This window comes from Lepidochelys olivacea (assembly GCF_965140295.1).
Source record: "Lepidochelys olivacea isolate rLepOli2 genome assembly, chromosome: 3".
NCBI lineage: Eukaryota > Metazoa > Chordata > Testudines > Cheloniidae > Lepidochelys > Lepidochelys olivacea.
Window position 1 is genome coordinate 203,342,349 of NC_140413.1, and position 14,195 is coordinate 203,356,543.

Genomic DNA, 14,195 nt, shown 5'->3' on the forward strand with positions numbered 1-14,195 from the left:
TGTAACACAGGAAGGCAAGCAACTGAATATTGACAAAATATACATTTGACTGTTCCTCACGAGCTCCTGTCTGTGCTTTACCAACTTCATTCCTATCCTCTTTACTAGGATATAGAATTCCCCCTTCAATAAATGTATTCCTAAGGGACGTCTCCACCCAAATCCTGTGCCCTCCTGCATCTGTTGGCTTTCCCCCAGTCCACCATTTCTGCACATCTCGCATACAAAACCAGGAGATTTGTAGACAGACCGCTAAAGCCTGGTCTACACTTCAAATTTAGATTGACATAACTACATCACTCAGGGGTATGAAAAACTCAACATCTCTGAACACCAGAGCTATGCTGGCCTAACCCCGGTGTAGACATATCTAGGCTGATAGAAGAGTAGCTTCTGACAACTTAGCTACTGCCCCTTGGGAAGGTAGATTACCTACACCAATGGAGAAACCCCCTTCTGTCACTTCAGGAAGTGTCTATGCTGCAGTGTTCCAGTGGCATAGCTACAGCACAGTAGCTGTGCTTCGATTGTAAACAAGTCCTAAATATATACCAATATATATATATGAACCTGTTCCCATTGAAGCCAATAGCAAAGCTCTCATCAACTTAGAGCAGGCTTTGGCCTCTACCGCAAAATGCTTTTTTCAATAGCCTCACCCTTCCTCCTTTTTTAAAAAAAACTCACACACAACACTCTTGAATTAGAGAACAACAATTTTTAAAAAATCCAACTTTGTTCCATCTTGAATTTTTGTAGAAAAGCAGACAGTAAGCCCCTGATCCTGTAGACACTTAGGTCTCATCTACATTTAAAAAATTAATCAGTATAAATTAGGGCTGTCAATTAATCACAGTTAACTCACATGATTAGCTCAAAAAATTAATCGCGATTAATCACACTGTTAAATAATAGAATACCAACTGACATTTATTAAATATTTTTGGACGCTTTTCTACATTTTCAAATATATTGATTTCAATTACAACACAGAACACCAAGTGTACAGTGCTCACTTTATATTATTATTTTTATTACAACTATTTGCACCTGTAAAAATGATAAACAAAGAAACAGTGTTTTTCAATTTACTTCATACAAGTACCCTAAAGAAATCTCTTTATCAAGAAAGTGCAATTTACAACTGTAGATTCTTTTTTGTTATAGAACTGCACTCAAAAAACCAAAACAATGTAAAACTTTAGACTCCACTAGTCCACTTAGTCCTATTTCTTGTTCAGCCAATCACTCAGACAAACAAGTTTGTTTACATTGACGGGACAAATTGCTGCCTGCTTCTTATTTACAGTGTCACCTGGAAGTGAGAACAGGCATTTACATGGTACTTTTGTAGCCAGCATTGCAAGGCCAGATAAGCTAAACATTCGTATACCCCTTCATGCTTCAGCCACCATTCCAGAGCACATGCTTCCACGCTCATGACGCTCATTAAAAAAAATGCGTAAATTAAATTTGTGACTGCACTCCTTGGGGGAGAACTGTATGTCTCCTGCTCTGTTTTACCCACATTCTGCCATATATGGGGGGGAGGGATAGCTCAGTGGCTTGAGCATTGGCCTGCACAACCCAGAGTTGTGACTTCAATCCTTGAGGGGTCCATTGAGGGATCCGGGGCAAAAATGGGGGATTGGTCCTGCTTTGAGTAGGGGTTTGGACGAGATGACCTCCTGAGGTCCCGTCCAACCCTGATGTTCTATGATAGTTCATGTTGTGGCGGGCTCGGATGATGACCCAGCACATGTTGTTTGTTTTTAAGTCAGGCAGTCAATTTACAATGGGCACAAACAAGGCCAAAGGAACAGGCACAGGCTACCTGAAGCATGGGGAGGTGCAAGACCACTGGCGCAGAAGGGCGTGCACACGCACCAGCCAATGGAGGCGGAGGCATGGGCAAGTGCACTCAGGTGAACACATGCTCACAGCCCCGCCCTGCCACACGGGGGGGGGGGGGGGAGTGGGAGGAAGCCCCCAGACAGCTGGTCTGCGGCAGGCCTCACCCCCAACACCCCACTTCTGGTTCTACCTCTGCCCCGCCCCCATAGACCCCGCCCCCTCCCCCATAGACCCCGCCCCCTCCATTGCGCTCCAGCGACGTGACGCCCCGCCCCCTCCTCCCAGGCCCCGCCCCCTGACAGCCCCGCCCCGTCCCCCAGGCCCCGCCCCTCATGCCGTCCCGGCCAGCGAGGCCCGCCCCCTCGCGGAGGGAGGCCCCGCCCCCGGACCGCTTCCGGCGCCTCTCCCCAGCGGCTGGGCTGGGCCGGGCAACATGGCGGCGGGCGCGCGGCAACCCAGGCCCGGCGCCGCCGCGGTGAGCGCGCTCCTGGCCGCCGGGCTGGTGCTAGCGCTGGGCCCCGCCGCCGCCGCCGCGTCCCGCCCCTCCGAGGTGGGCAGCCCCGGCGAGCCGCGGAGCCGCGTGCGGGTCCTGAGCGCCGCCAACTGGAGCCTGGTGCTGCAGGGCCAGTGGATGGTGCAGTTGTGAGTAACGGCCCCGCCGCCGGCACCTCGCCTCCGGGATAATCCGCCGCCTGCCCGCCCCCGGGACAGTCCGTTCTCCATAGCCCGCCCCCGGGACAATCCATCCCCCCGCCCCCCCCCCCGGACAGTCCGTTCTCCATAGCCCGCCCCCGGGACAATCCATCCCCTCGCCCCCCCCCCCCCCGGACAGTCTATTCTCCATCGTCTCTCCCCCCCCCCCCCCGGGACAGTCCGTTCTCCATAGCCCGCCCCCGGGACAATCCATCCCCCCCCCCGGACAGTCTATTCTCCATCGTCTCCCCCCCCCCCCGGGACAGTCCGTTCTCCATAGCCCGCCCCCGGGACAATCCATCCCCCCGCCCCCCCCGGACAGTCCGTTCTCCATAGCCCGCCCCCGGGACAATCCATCCCCCCGCCCCCCCCCGGACAGTCTATTCTCCATCGTCTTTCCCCCCCCCCGGGACAATCCATCCCCCCGCACCCCCCCCGGACAGTCCGTTCTCCATAGCCCGCCCCCGGGACAATCCATCCCCTCGCCCCCCCCCCCCCGGACAGTCTATTCTCCATCGTCTTTCCCCCCCCCCCGGGACAATCCATCCCCCCGCACCCCCCCCGGACAGTCCGTTCTCCATAGCCCGCCCCCGGGACAATCCACCCCCCCCCCCCCGGACAGTCTATTCTCCATCGTCTCCCCCCCCCCCCCCGGGACAGTCCGTTCTCCATCGCCCCCGCCCCCGGGACAATCCATCCCTCCGCCCCCCCCCCCCGGACAGTCTATTCTCCATCGTCTCCCCCCCCCCCCCGGGACAGTCCGTTCTCCATCGTCTTCCCCCGCCCCCCGGGACAGTCCGTTCTCCATCGTCTTTCCCTCCCGCCCCGCCCCCCCCGGACAGTCCGTTCTCCATCGCCCCGCTCCCCACCCCCCGCAACAATCCTTCTCCCCGGGACAGTGCGTCCTCCATCGCCCCGTTTCCCCCCCCCCGGAACAATCCGTCCCCCCGGGACAGTCCGTCCTCCATCGTCTTTCCCTCCCGCCCTGCCCCCCCCCCCCGGGACAGTCCGTTCTCCATCGCCCCGTTCCTCCCCCCCCCCCCGGGACAGTCCGTTCTCCATCGCCCCCGCCCCCCGGGACAGTCCGTCCTCCATCGTCTTTCCCTCCCGCCCCGCCCCCCCCGGACAGTCCGTTCTCCATCGCCCCGCTCCCCCCCCCCCCGGCAACAATCCTTCTCCCCGGGACAGTCCGTTCTCCATCGCCCCGTTTCCCCCCCCCCCCCCCCCCCGTGTCTGTCCCCTGCCCAGGACTGCCTATTCTCCACAGCCTCTGCCGCCCCGGGAGTGCCGTCCCCCTCACCCCAGGGCAGCCCCTGTCCTCCCCATGCACAGTCTCCTCTCCCCCGCGACAGTCACCCCACGGTGTTGGATGCCTATACTGTACCCTCCCCTGCCCCGCAAACTCCTGTGGGCTGGTGGGGTGACAACACTGTGCATCCTTCCAGCCCAAACACCTATCCAGAGGAGGGACAGTGTAGGGGGCCAGGAGAAGAAATAATGTCGTGCTCCAGATAACTCGCTCTCCCATCCCTAGAGTGATATTTTTCCTGTGTGTACCATCTTAGAAGGAGAGAGTGACTGCATTACTTGGGACATCATTATTTTTGTTCATTTGTGTAGTAACTAACGCCCAAATACAGTGTTCAGAGTAACAGCCGTGTTAGTCTGTATTCGCAAAAAGAAAAGGAGGACTTGTGGCACCTTAGAGACTAACTTCAGTGAGACTATTTGTGTTTGCAAAGTTAAGCATGTGTCCTGCATCTTCTTTGCACTCAAAGCTTCGATTGAGTTTTGTTGGAATAAGGAATGCAAAATTGGGATACAGTGGTACTATGCATGAGTTCAAAACTACAAAGTCCGTCCCTCTCCCTTCTTACTTCCCAGCAGGGTATGTCCAATTCTCCTTGTCTTTGGAAGATATGAACCACACCAAAAATGCCTCATGAGCCTGTTCCGTCTCCCATTGACATCCGTAGGAGTTCTGCCATTGACTTCTATGTTGACAGGTTTCAGAGTAACAGCCATGTTAGTCAGTATTTGCAAAAAGAAAAGGAGTACTTGTGGCACCTTAGAGACTAGCAAATAGAGCGAAGTTCACTTAGGTCAATGGAAAATTCCCATTAACTGTAATGATGCTAGGATTTCACCGAGGATATCAGACCATTCAAATCTCTGAAATACCGATATTTTGAATTTATAGGCTAGCCCAGCTGTATTTGTTTAGAAACAACAATTTTGTATTTCCGCAAAACATTTTAAAAACAAGCGTTAGAAGGGATTATGATATTTCCCTGGTTTTGCGTGCAGGGGTGCTGTAAAGTGCAATTTGTATCTTGGCATGTTTGCTGCCTTTCTGTAAAAGTGCTCTCACAGCTTGAATATCCGAGCAGTTAAAAACAAGCTAAGAACTACTAGTGGTGTCCTTTGCAACGATGTTATGAGGAACAATCAAGTGTACTTGTTTCCTAAATTTTGTTTTCTAAAAAATGCTCTTCATAACAGAGAATAAAGAGCTTAGTCCTAGACTGAAGCCGTGAGTTAGTTTGGATGATCTAATTCCGTACGCGTTATTCCTAGAAAGTCTGTGCATGTTTAAATAACATGACTCAAAGTTGATGGTGGTGGGTGTTAAACTTCAGTAAATCCTTGGGTAAATTTAGGATGTAAACTAGCATTGAGTCTATGAAAGCTGCATTCATGTTTGTTTTTAGACTATTTCCCTAGGTTTGTTTCTGCCTTGTTATTGTTCTTCTACTGGGATTGAGTCACTCTGCATTGGGAGGTGATTAGAGGGAGGGACTGTCTAGTCCACCTAGGAATTTTAGATTTCAGAAGCCTATTGGAGTCTTAGTGATATCAGCAAGTAGTCAAAATAGATATTATGCCTGACCATCTTGAAGGCCCTGCTTTAAAGACATTCCCTGACTCATTATTGTGAATAAGGTTTTTTAGGATCGGGCTTGATTTTTCATTGTCTATCTTAAGTGCAAAACTGTGATATGAAAATGAAAGGAAAGTTTCTGATATAAATAGAAGAAAAATAATAAAATAGAGTTGAGGTCATCTGGTAGTTAGTGTTTTGCCTTGTTACTGCCGTATGAAAAATATTATGAGCCACTTATAATCAACTGATATATTAATGATTTCCTAGTACCTTTTTCAGTAACCATAAGTCATTTAGTATTTCATTAGTTGGAGACAATCTGTTAGTTTAGACTTAAAATGTAGGATTTAAATAGAAGAGGTTTTGCATAATGTAACAAAGCTTTTCATTCACTTAGACCTTGAATGGTTTAACACAAATTTTAGACTTTCTGTGAAGGTTTATAAATTAAGGTTTTTATATGAAGAAAGAAGATTCACTAGCCTGTGTATGAATAATAAATTTATACTAAAATCAAGTGGGTGGTTAATGGTGGTGGCTCCTCACTTTCTCTTGGCCATAAAAAGTAAGATGGAAAATATTTTAAGCAACCAGCTGCCCACTCCACACACAACCTGCCAAAAAAGGGGGGCAGGGAGAAATGGAGCATGCAAAGATGGTGGTGAATGTCTAAAACCAACAGTGGTGGAGCAAGGACATTATTAGGTTGGTTTTCATTCCTTAAGAGCTAATTTTGTCAGAATTCAGTGCTGGTTAGATCTCAGAGCTTGTTTCAGTCAGATGCTCTCTTCTTCTCAAAACTGGTGCTTAATTTAACTAAATCACCTGAATTATGGGACACTGGGACTTTTTAATTAAGATACTTCCTATGGTATTTTAAATTTAAAAATGAAAGCTCCTGATTTTTTTTTAACTAGCAACAAACTCCTCCGCTGGACTGATGTCTGCAATGTGTTTTTGTGCCCTTCCACTAACTTCATGAATCTGAAAACTATATTTTCCACACTACAACTGTAGTGTTAACTCTGCTTAGAAGTGATGAAGATAAATGAACTAGGGACTCGTGGAGATGGTAGCATGGGAAACCTATCAGCCCAGATTTTACCACTAGCTGAGTATGGGGGATAGGACTTGACTTGCCTAAATTCTTTTCCCTTATGGTAGTTGTACTATGTTTATACATAGACACTGTATGTAATAGGAAATATCTGTTTAAGCTTCCCCGTGCTCTCTTTCCTTGAATATCCTAAAGTGCCTCTGGCTTGACCTCAAGAGGTCACCTCTCTAAGTGAGAGTGAATCCACTGGTGCTGGATTTGTGATCAGGAGTCTTGACGTCTTTCTACTAGAAACTAGTCTGAGATCCACTGGTATTCACAGAACAGCCATTAAATGATGACAACTGTTTGTCATTGCTTACTTTGTCTGGATTTGAACTGGTGACCTGGAGGTGAGATTCCCACCCAGTTACCAGTCTCTTGATCCAGAATTTAGTCCGATATACTCCTCTGAAATTGTTGCAGTATTTGACATAAAAATCCTAGCTGCTTGGGAGGCCTGGCATTTTCTCCAACTCCTTTGGTGTGTCCAGAGTTTTCTTTCTACACTAACACATGATGAGTTCTCTTAGCACTTCTGTGGCAACCATGACTACACTGGAGATCCCTATTTAAAGGCTGTAAGTTGTCTGTTGTATAGTAAGGGCTGCTGTCTAGACCATGTCAACCTGCATATCTGAAAAATGCTGTCATTTGTTCAAAATGATACAATGGCAAATACTTAGGGAATAGTGTAAACTAATTGGCATAGTACTGACACGATTTAGAAGCCGCAAATAGAAACCAGAAAAATCTTGAATGTCAGCATTTCAATTTTTCTACACAATACCAGCTGTGAAGAGTCAAGTTCTTTTTCCAGAACAGTACAGTGTATCACTGCAAAACACGCCAATAAAAAAAATTAGTTCTTGGATGGCTTTTTGTAACTGTTCACAGCTGGCAAAGTTGCAGGATCTGGAAATACTGCAGAACGTTTTATCAATGAAATGTAGGATAACTATCTTTGAAAGAAATCATAGCTTTTTTGGGGCTTCTGTTTGCATCAAGGTGAAAAGGAGTGTGCTGAAGTGTGTGAGATCCAACATTTGCAAGAAATGGGGATAGCAGGAGGCTAGTATGAACAAAATAGGAAAGGCTTTTTAATTGACTTCTATTTTTTCTCAGCTTACAGAGTAGAAATCATACATTCCACAATATCTGAGAAAATATTTTGTTTTTGGTTTTATGTTGTTGTTTTTGTGTTACATGAATACATTGCTGACGTTGTCTGTGGCAACTTGAACCGCTGTCTCCTGTACTTGTGGGAGGAATGACTTGGGAGCCAGAAGGTTGTCCCTGAGTTCACACATTTATGTGCAAGTGTGACTGTTGACAACTGCCCAGGCCTTGAACACTATTCCAGGTCTAGTGGTGGATTGAACGGCCTGATAGTGCCTGGTTTACCTGTTCGTTGGCCACGAACTCTGCCCCAGTGGGGCATTTGTTTTGGACTAGGCCCCAGTTGAACTAATGGTGTACGCTACTGAGTAATGGTCAAAGAACTAACAGAAGAGGAGAAAGGGCTTTGGCCTGGCATAAGTGCTGCCCAGACAAGTGCTTCACCTCCTGTGGGCAAAAGAATACCTATTATTTTGGGGATGCTGTTTGTAGATATCGAGTACCACTTATTTGTCCTCCATGTAAAGTGTAGGCAAGTCTACTGTGTAAGCCATTGTGCTAACGGTCTATACAGCAATAGAATTTAGAGATAGTGTTTACTGTTGAGGGTTTGAGCATAATTAGGGTATGTCTACACTGCAATTAAAAACCCATGTCTGGCCCGAGCTTGGACTAAGGGGTTGTCCAATTGCGTTCTAGAGTCTTGGGCTAGAGCTCAGGCTCTAGGACCCTATGAGGTGGGAGGGTCCCAGAGATTGGACTTGAGCCTGAGCCATGTCTACACCACAGTGAAACAGCCCCTTAGCCCAGGCCCTGCAAGTTGGAGTCAGCTGGCATGGGCCAGCCCTGGTTGTTCAGTTGCAGTGTAGGCATACTCTCTGGGCCTTCTGCAGCTATAGTGGACAGATTGATGGAACTCACATATTTCTTTTCTGCTTATAACAAAAAGCATCAATATATCAATTTTAAAGTCTACTCCTTTGTGATATGGAGTTAGTGGATTACAGAGGTTAATTCCTGAATCTTTGTTGACTGGTCAGATTAAATGCACTCGAGACTTACTGAGTTTTGTGAAAGGTGACTCTCTTCTCACCTCCTCATAGAAATCAGGTCTCTGTTACTGCAGAATCTTGGTGAGTCTACTTATCTTTTATTTCCTTGGAGAATGCAGCCTGCCTGGATAAACCAACACAGAGTGTTGAGGAAGCTGTTGTAAAAACAAGATTTGAATGGTCCTAAGATAACTCCTGAAGAGCAGTGATAACACTACCTGCATTCCCGATGTTTGGTTTGTGTACTATGTATTTGCAATATACATCTCCCTTCACAATGCATGGATTAAGGAGGTTAAAAAAACCCTGTTTCATCAGTCTGAAACTCCTTGAATGCCAGGCTAGTGCTGTTGTGCATGTCAAGAAACCTAACCCAAGTGATACTCTTTGCAATGCTTTTGCAATGCAAAGACGAGGAAGGAAACAAATGAAGAAAACCGTGCCAATAGTAGTTACTGTGGGTATATTAGCTACGTTAGTCACCAATTTCCTGCTTAAGTTAAATGCTGGATTATTTTACCATATTTGGCTATAAAGTGGAGGAAATGTTTTTAAGAGCATGATTATCAATTCTTTTTATCTCTCTCTCTTTTGGAATATATTCAAAGGTTTAAGATGTGGTTTCCTCACTGTAAATGATGCCACACTTTGTAACAGACATGTTAATAAACAATAAGTCTTACACACCTACCCTGAGTGGAGTTCACTGAAAGAATAGATTATAGGCTCATGTAAAGAGGAACTGTAGCGTGAGGCTAATCTGAGGAAAATGTATTAGGGGAATGGAGAGGGTGCAGAAAATGATGGAAGGAAGCTAGAATATGAAGGGGGAGATGCTGGACAGGAAAGTATTTGGGGCTGGTGGAAAACAGTGGTAGGTTCCTGTGCATAATAAGATCTCTGAGGTGAAATCCTGACTCCATTGAAGTCAATGAAAATTTTTCCATTGATATCTGATGGGCCATGATTTCGCTCTCATAACAGCATAAAAGCCTTTATTTATCTTCCTGATCAACAGGGCCTGGCTTTCTATCTTCACCTTCCTCTAGTATGGATTTGGGGTTTCATGTGTTCCTTGTCTCAGAAAGTCTCTTTTATGTATCTCTGGGCAGGTCTATGCTACCGCTTAAGTTGATCTCAGGGTGTGAAAAAGACATATCCCCACCCCCCCGAGCAGCGCAAATTACAGTGACCTAAGTGCTGTCCACAGCGGTGCTGTGTCGGTGAGAGACACTCTCCTGCCAGCATAGCTTCTGCCTCTCACAGTGGTGGAGTAATTATGCCGACATGAGAGCGGCATAGAGCGTCTTCACGATGCGCACTACAGCGGCACATCTACATCAGATGTAAACTCTTCCAGTGTAGACCTGCTCTCTATCTCCCTTAGCTCATCCAGATCAGCCACTCTAGTATAAAGAATCTGTACTTGGTGTCTGAGGGCCATGAGCTCCTTGCACCGAATGCACACATACACCAGCTGCCCACAAGGCAGGTAATCATACAAGCCGCATTCAGTGCAATAAACTGGATAGCCCCCACTCTGTTGCTGGACTTCTGCTTGCCTTCTTTGTAGATTGCCTCCTGAATCTTTTTTTGTTTGTGTTACATCACGTTATATTTAATTACATCTCATAAAGGCAGCAACTTCCTTACGTGATGCACACTGTTGCCAGGACCCAATGTAGAAGAAATATACTCACACAGTTGCTTCTGGGCTTTGAAGCACGTGAGTCTTGCAGGTTTCAATCCACAGCTGTTCAGTGGATAAAGCTTCAGACAGCCCACTGTTAAGTGCAGTCTCTGAGAAAGTAAATATAGAGATTTTTTCCCTTTGAAACCATTAAGTTTTAAAAACAAGGTGAAATATTCTTGCCTAGAGCACTTGAAAGGGGGAGAACCAGAATAGATCATTATATTAAATATACATTTCTAAATATTTGAGGCTCTCTGTCAGTCTGGGCCTTGAAAGACTGACGAATTATAGGCAAAATGAGGGTACTCTACTGGTTGTAATAGGCCACAGATGATGAGTATTCCTTCCCCTTCCTCTGAGAAAATCTTTTGCATATGATCCTAGGCTGCCCTGTCAGATTTGGATTTGAACTTAAAAAAAAAAAAAAAAAAGGCTGTTCCCCTGGTGCTGTAAAAAGGCGCATCAATTTTGATAGGATAGACGGGAAGGACATCCTGCCTCCTCAGCCTTGCCACTGAGCTGGATGAGTGAGTGTATAGCAGGGAGTCACTGCAGTGGAAGATTCAGGGGACCTCACCATCGGGCCTCTGCCCTGTGAGCCCCCTCAGCGCCTCCTGCCTCACGCACCACCGAAGCTGGCTGTGAGACTTGCAGCCAGGCTGTCACCGAATCATGCCCAAGAAACAGCTGTACATGCTTATGCTCCTCACCCTCATGTCCCTCCCAGACACCAAATGGCGGGATCTTTCACCACCCAAGTGGGATGAGGAACCCCAGTGGGCCAGTCTGTATTCCACCCTAGTCCTATGGCCCACCGGGGATGTTAGTTGGCGGCTCCTTCATGGAGCCGTAACCATGGGCGTGTACTTGGTGTCGTTCACACACTTGTCCGTTCTGTGGTCAGAGGGAGACACTGGCGTACATTTACATCAGGTGTGCCAGGTTGCAGCTCCTCTTCCAGCTCCTCTAAAACCACCTCCTTAAGTTTTGGCTGCACTTTTCCCACACCTCCTGATTTATGCACACCCTATCTGTGGCCCCGCAAAGTTGCGAGACCTCCTCGTCAACCACCTAGTGCTGGCCATGGTGGTCATCCATCATACCAGTAGGAGGAAATTGGATGGGGGCTGAGGGCTCTGCAGGTGCAGGGTCTATTTCTGATCTTCCCTCAAGTCACACCTCCAGGCAGAGTTCCTCTGGGCCACGTTCACTGGCTCCCTGGATGCCTTCAAGGAGCAGTGGGCGCTGTCCGGGGTTCTCTGCTCAGTGTCCCTATCTGGATCCCTGCTTTTGAACCTGTGCCCCTGTTTTTCCATTTTTTTGCCTATGTCTGGTGGCTCCTCCCCTTAGGCTGTGGGGGGGAGAGGGGGGTGAAGGGTGGTGCTTTAGATGTAGGTTGGCTTGAGCCTGCCCATCCCCAGAGCCTCAATAGGTGCAATGGAAGATGAACTCTACAGTAAAACGTACGTGTGTTAAATATCTGTCCTAATCCCAACTGCCACTGTTGATAGGATCACTGTTCAGATTAGATTCTTCTGCCTCCCCTGCTTCCTGGGCCATTTGTCCACCTGTAAAATTTAGCACAACGAATAGTATGGCTTTAATAACGTTTAACTCACTGTTTTGAAGCTAGTTTTGTTGCCATATTTGGTCCCATCTACAGTGTGTTTCTCTTTGGGTATGTGCTTGGATGTGAGGCAGAGAAGAGCAGTCTAAGGATTCGTTTTCACTAGTGGCCTTTTCCACCCCTACAAATAACCTCAGTATCAGCTGGGAGCTGCTGTACTGAGAGTGGCTGCAGAGACAGTAGGGTTGAAGCTGTTAAGATTCATGTGGATGGTCTTACTGTATCTGAACAGTGCTTAACCCAACTGGGTCTCAAATCTTGCTTTGGCTTTTGGGTGCTACTGCAGTATAAATAAAAACAATTTATAATTTTATTTTTAGTAAGGGCAAAAACACAGGAGGATTTGTGTGCTTTGGGTGTGGTTTTGCTGGCCTCTAGGAAATTACTTTTATATTCTGGGGTGCCCAGTGTTGCCGATTCCTGTGTTCTGTGAAAATCCATCTTATTCCCCATGTGCTCAACAGCAAAATATAATAATTTGATGATACAATAAAATCAACACTCAGGGTTGTCTGATATTTCCCTTTATCAGTTGGCTTTCTCTCCCTGCTGCTGTCCTGGCTCTGGCACTCTTCTCAAAGGCATGATAGGAGCATGTCTACACTTGCCTCCGGAGCGATTGATCCAGCAGGGGTCGATTTATCACGTCTAGCAAAGACGCAATAAACTGACCGCTAAGCGCTCTCCCATCAACTCCGGTACTCCACCGGAGTGAGAAGTATAGGCGGAGTTGACTGGGGAGTGTAAGTAGTCGACCTACTGCAGTGAAGACACCGGCGCGGTAAGTAGATCTAAGTACATTGATTTCAGCTATGTTATTCATGTAGCTGAAGTTGCATTACTTAGATCGTTCCCCACCCCAGTGTAGACCAGGCCATAGGGAAGAGCTGTCCATATAGTCTCAGGTGACTTGGCATCCAAACTTGAAACTTTGACCTCAGTGATTTCACCTTTCTGTTTCAAACAGCGTATTGTAGATAAGATTTTGAAACATTGCCTTTATAACAAGATGGTAAATGTGTATTTGTTCAGTAACTAAAACAATTCTATACTCTTGCATCAATGAACTTCATAGGCAGTTTTAAAAAATATAAATAAATATACTTCAACCATATCTGTTTGTGATGGTGTTAGGATGTGTGTTTTTGGCCCTATTAACAAGCTATGGATGTCAGTGTGACACTGACCTGTTCTAAAGGAGCAGATTCTATTTAAGGAGTTTTGAGCTACAATTCTAGTGTGAAGCATTTCATGGAGTTTTTTTCCTCTCCTGGTTGGCGCTCTCATTTGTTGCACAGATCTGAAAAATGTTGTCTACTGCATTTGTAAAATATTTTGACTATTTTCTATTTTAGCATCAATGGAAAAAATAATCTGTTATTTTGAGGTTACCTATAACTTAATAGACTCACAGGAAACCAGTTAACTGTCATATTTCTTCAAATGGTTTTGTAGCTTTACTTTTATAACTGGGAGGCATGAAAAACTTCATTATCTGGGAATCCAATTTTGTGACCAGATTGTGACATTTTGGTTTAACGGCCCCCCCCCAAACCAACAACAACAAAACTTCTTTGATCTTGTAAATATTGAAAATCTTGTGATTATCTTCTCAGGTAACACATTTGTAGTGCAGCTGGGTTTATAAAACTCCTATCAATATGTCCAATTATTAGGTTGTAGGGGCATAGGCTGGCTTTAGTTTCTTTATTAATCTATTACCCATCCCACTGTTATGTAACTTACTAAAACCTAAATTCTTTCAAGAGCTCAGTTTTTGCTTTCCCTGAGCCTCATCTTTTCTGTAATTTTTATTTAAAACCATTGTCATTTTTAAAGAGGAAGAGGTGTAAACAGCGGGAAATAGGAGAAAATAAAAATAGTTTTTTGTCCTTCTCCATTCCATCGTTCACCTCCATTCTGCACACACAATCTTAGTACTCCTTTCCTCCACTTCCCATCCAGTTTAGTTCTTAACTATTTTGGGACTTATGTCGTTTTTTCTGTACATTCTTTAATTTCACTGCATTCTTGTGACATCTGATCACTATTGGACTGTAGTAGTTTAAGGTCTGTAAGGCTGTGTCTGGGAGTGGCTTGTGAAGAGATGACTCAAAACCAGTCAACTTAAGGTGCATAAAAATATGAAGTGAAAGTTAAAGGCGGGTCGCAGTGTC

General features: G+C 46.2%; 1 protein-coding gene across 2 annotated transcripts in view; it reads left to right on the forward strand.

Moving 5' to 3' along the window:
- The first annotated feature begins 2,279 nt into the window (after nt 1-2,279).
- The window catches only part of TMX4 (thioredoxin related transmembrane protein 4), a 57,518-nt gene continuing 45,602 nt past the window's right edge, over nt 2,280-14,195 (forward strand). For both annotated transcript variants that reach the window (XM_084622533.1, XM_084622534.1), the window contains exon 1: nt 2,280-2,496. In XM_084622533.1, the coding sequence (XP_084478659.1) occupies nt 2,288-2,496 (209 nt within the window). In that variant the 5' untranslated portion in view covers nt 2,280-2,287. The remainder of the gene's footprint in view (nt 2,497-14,195) is intronic.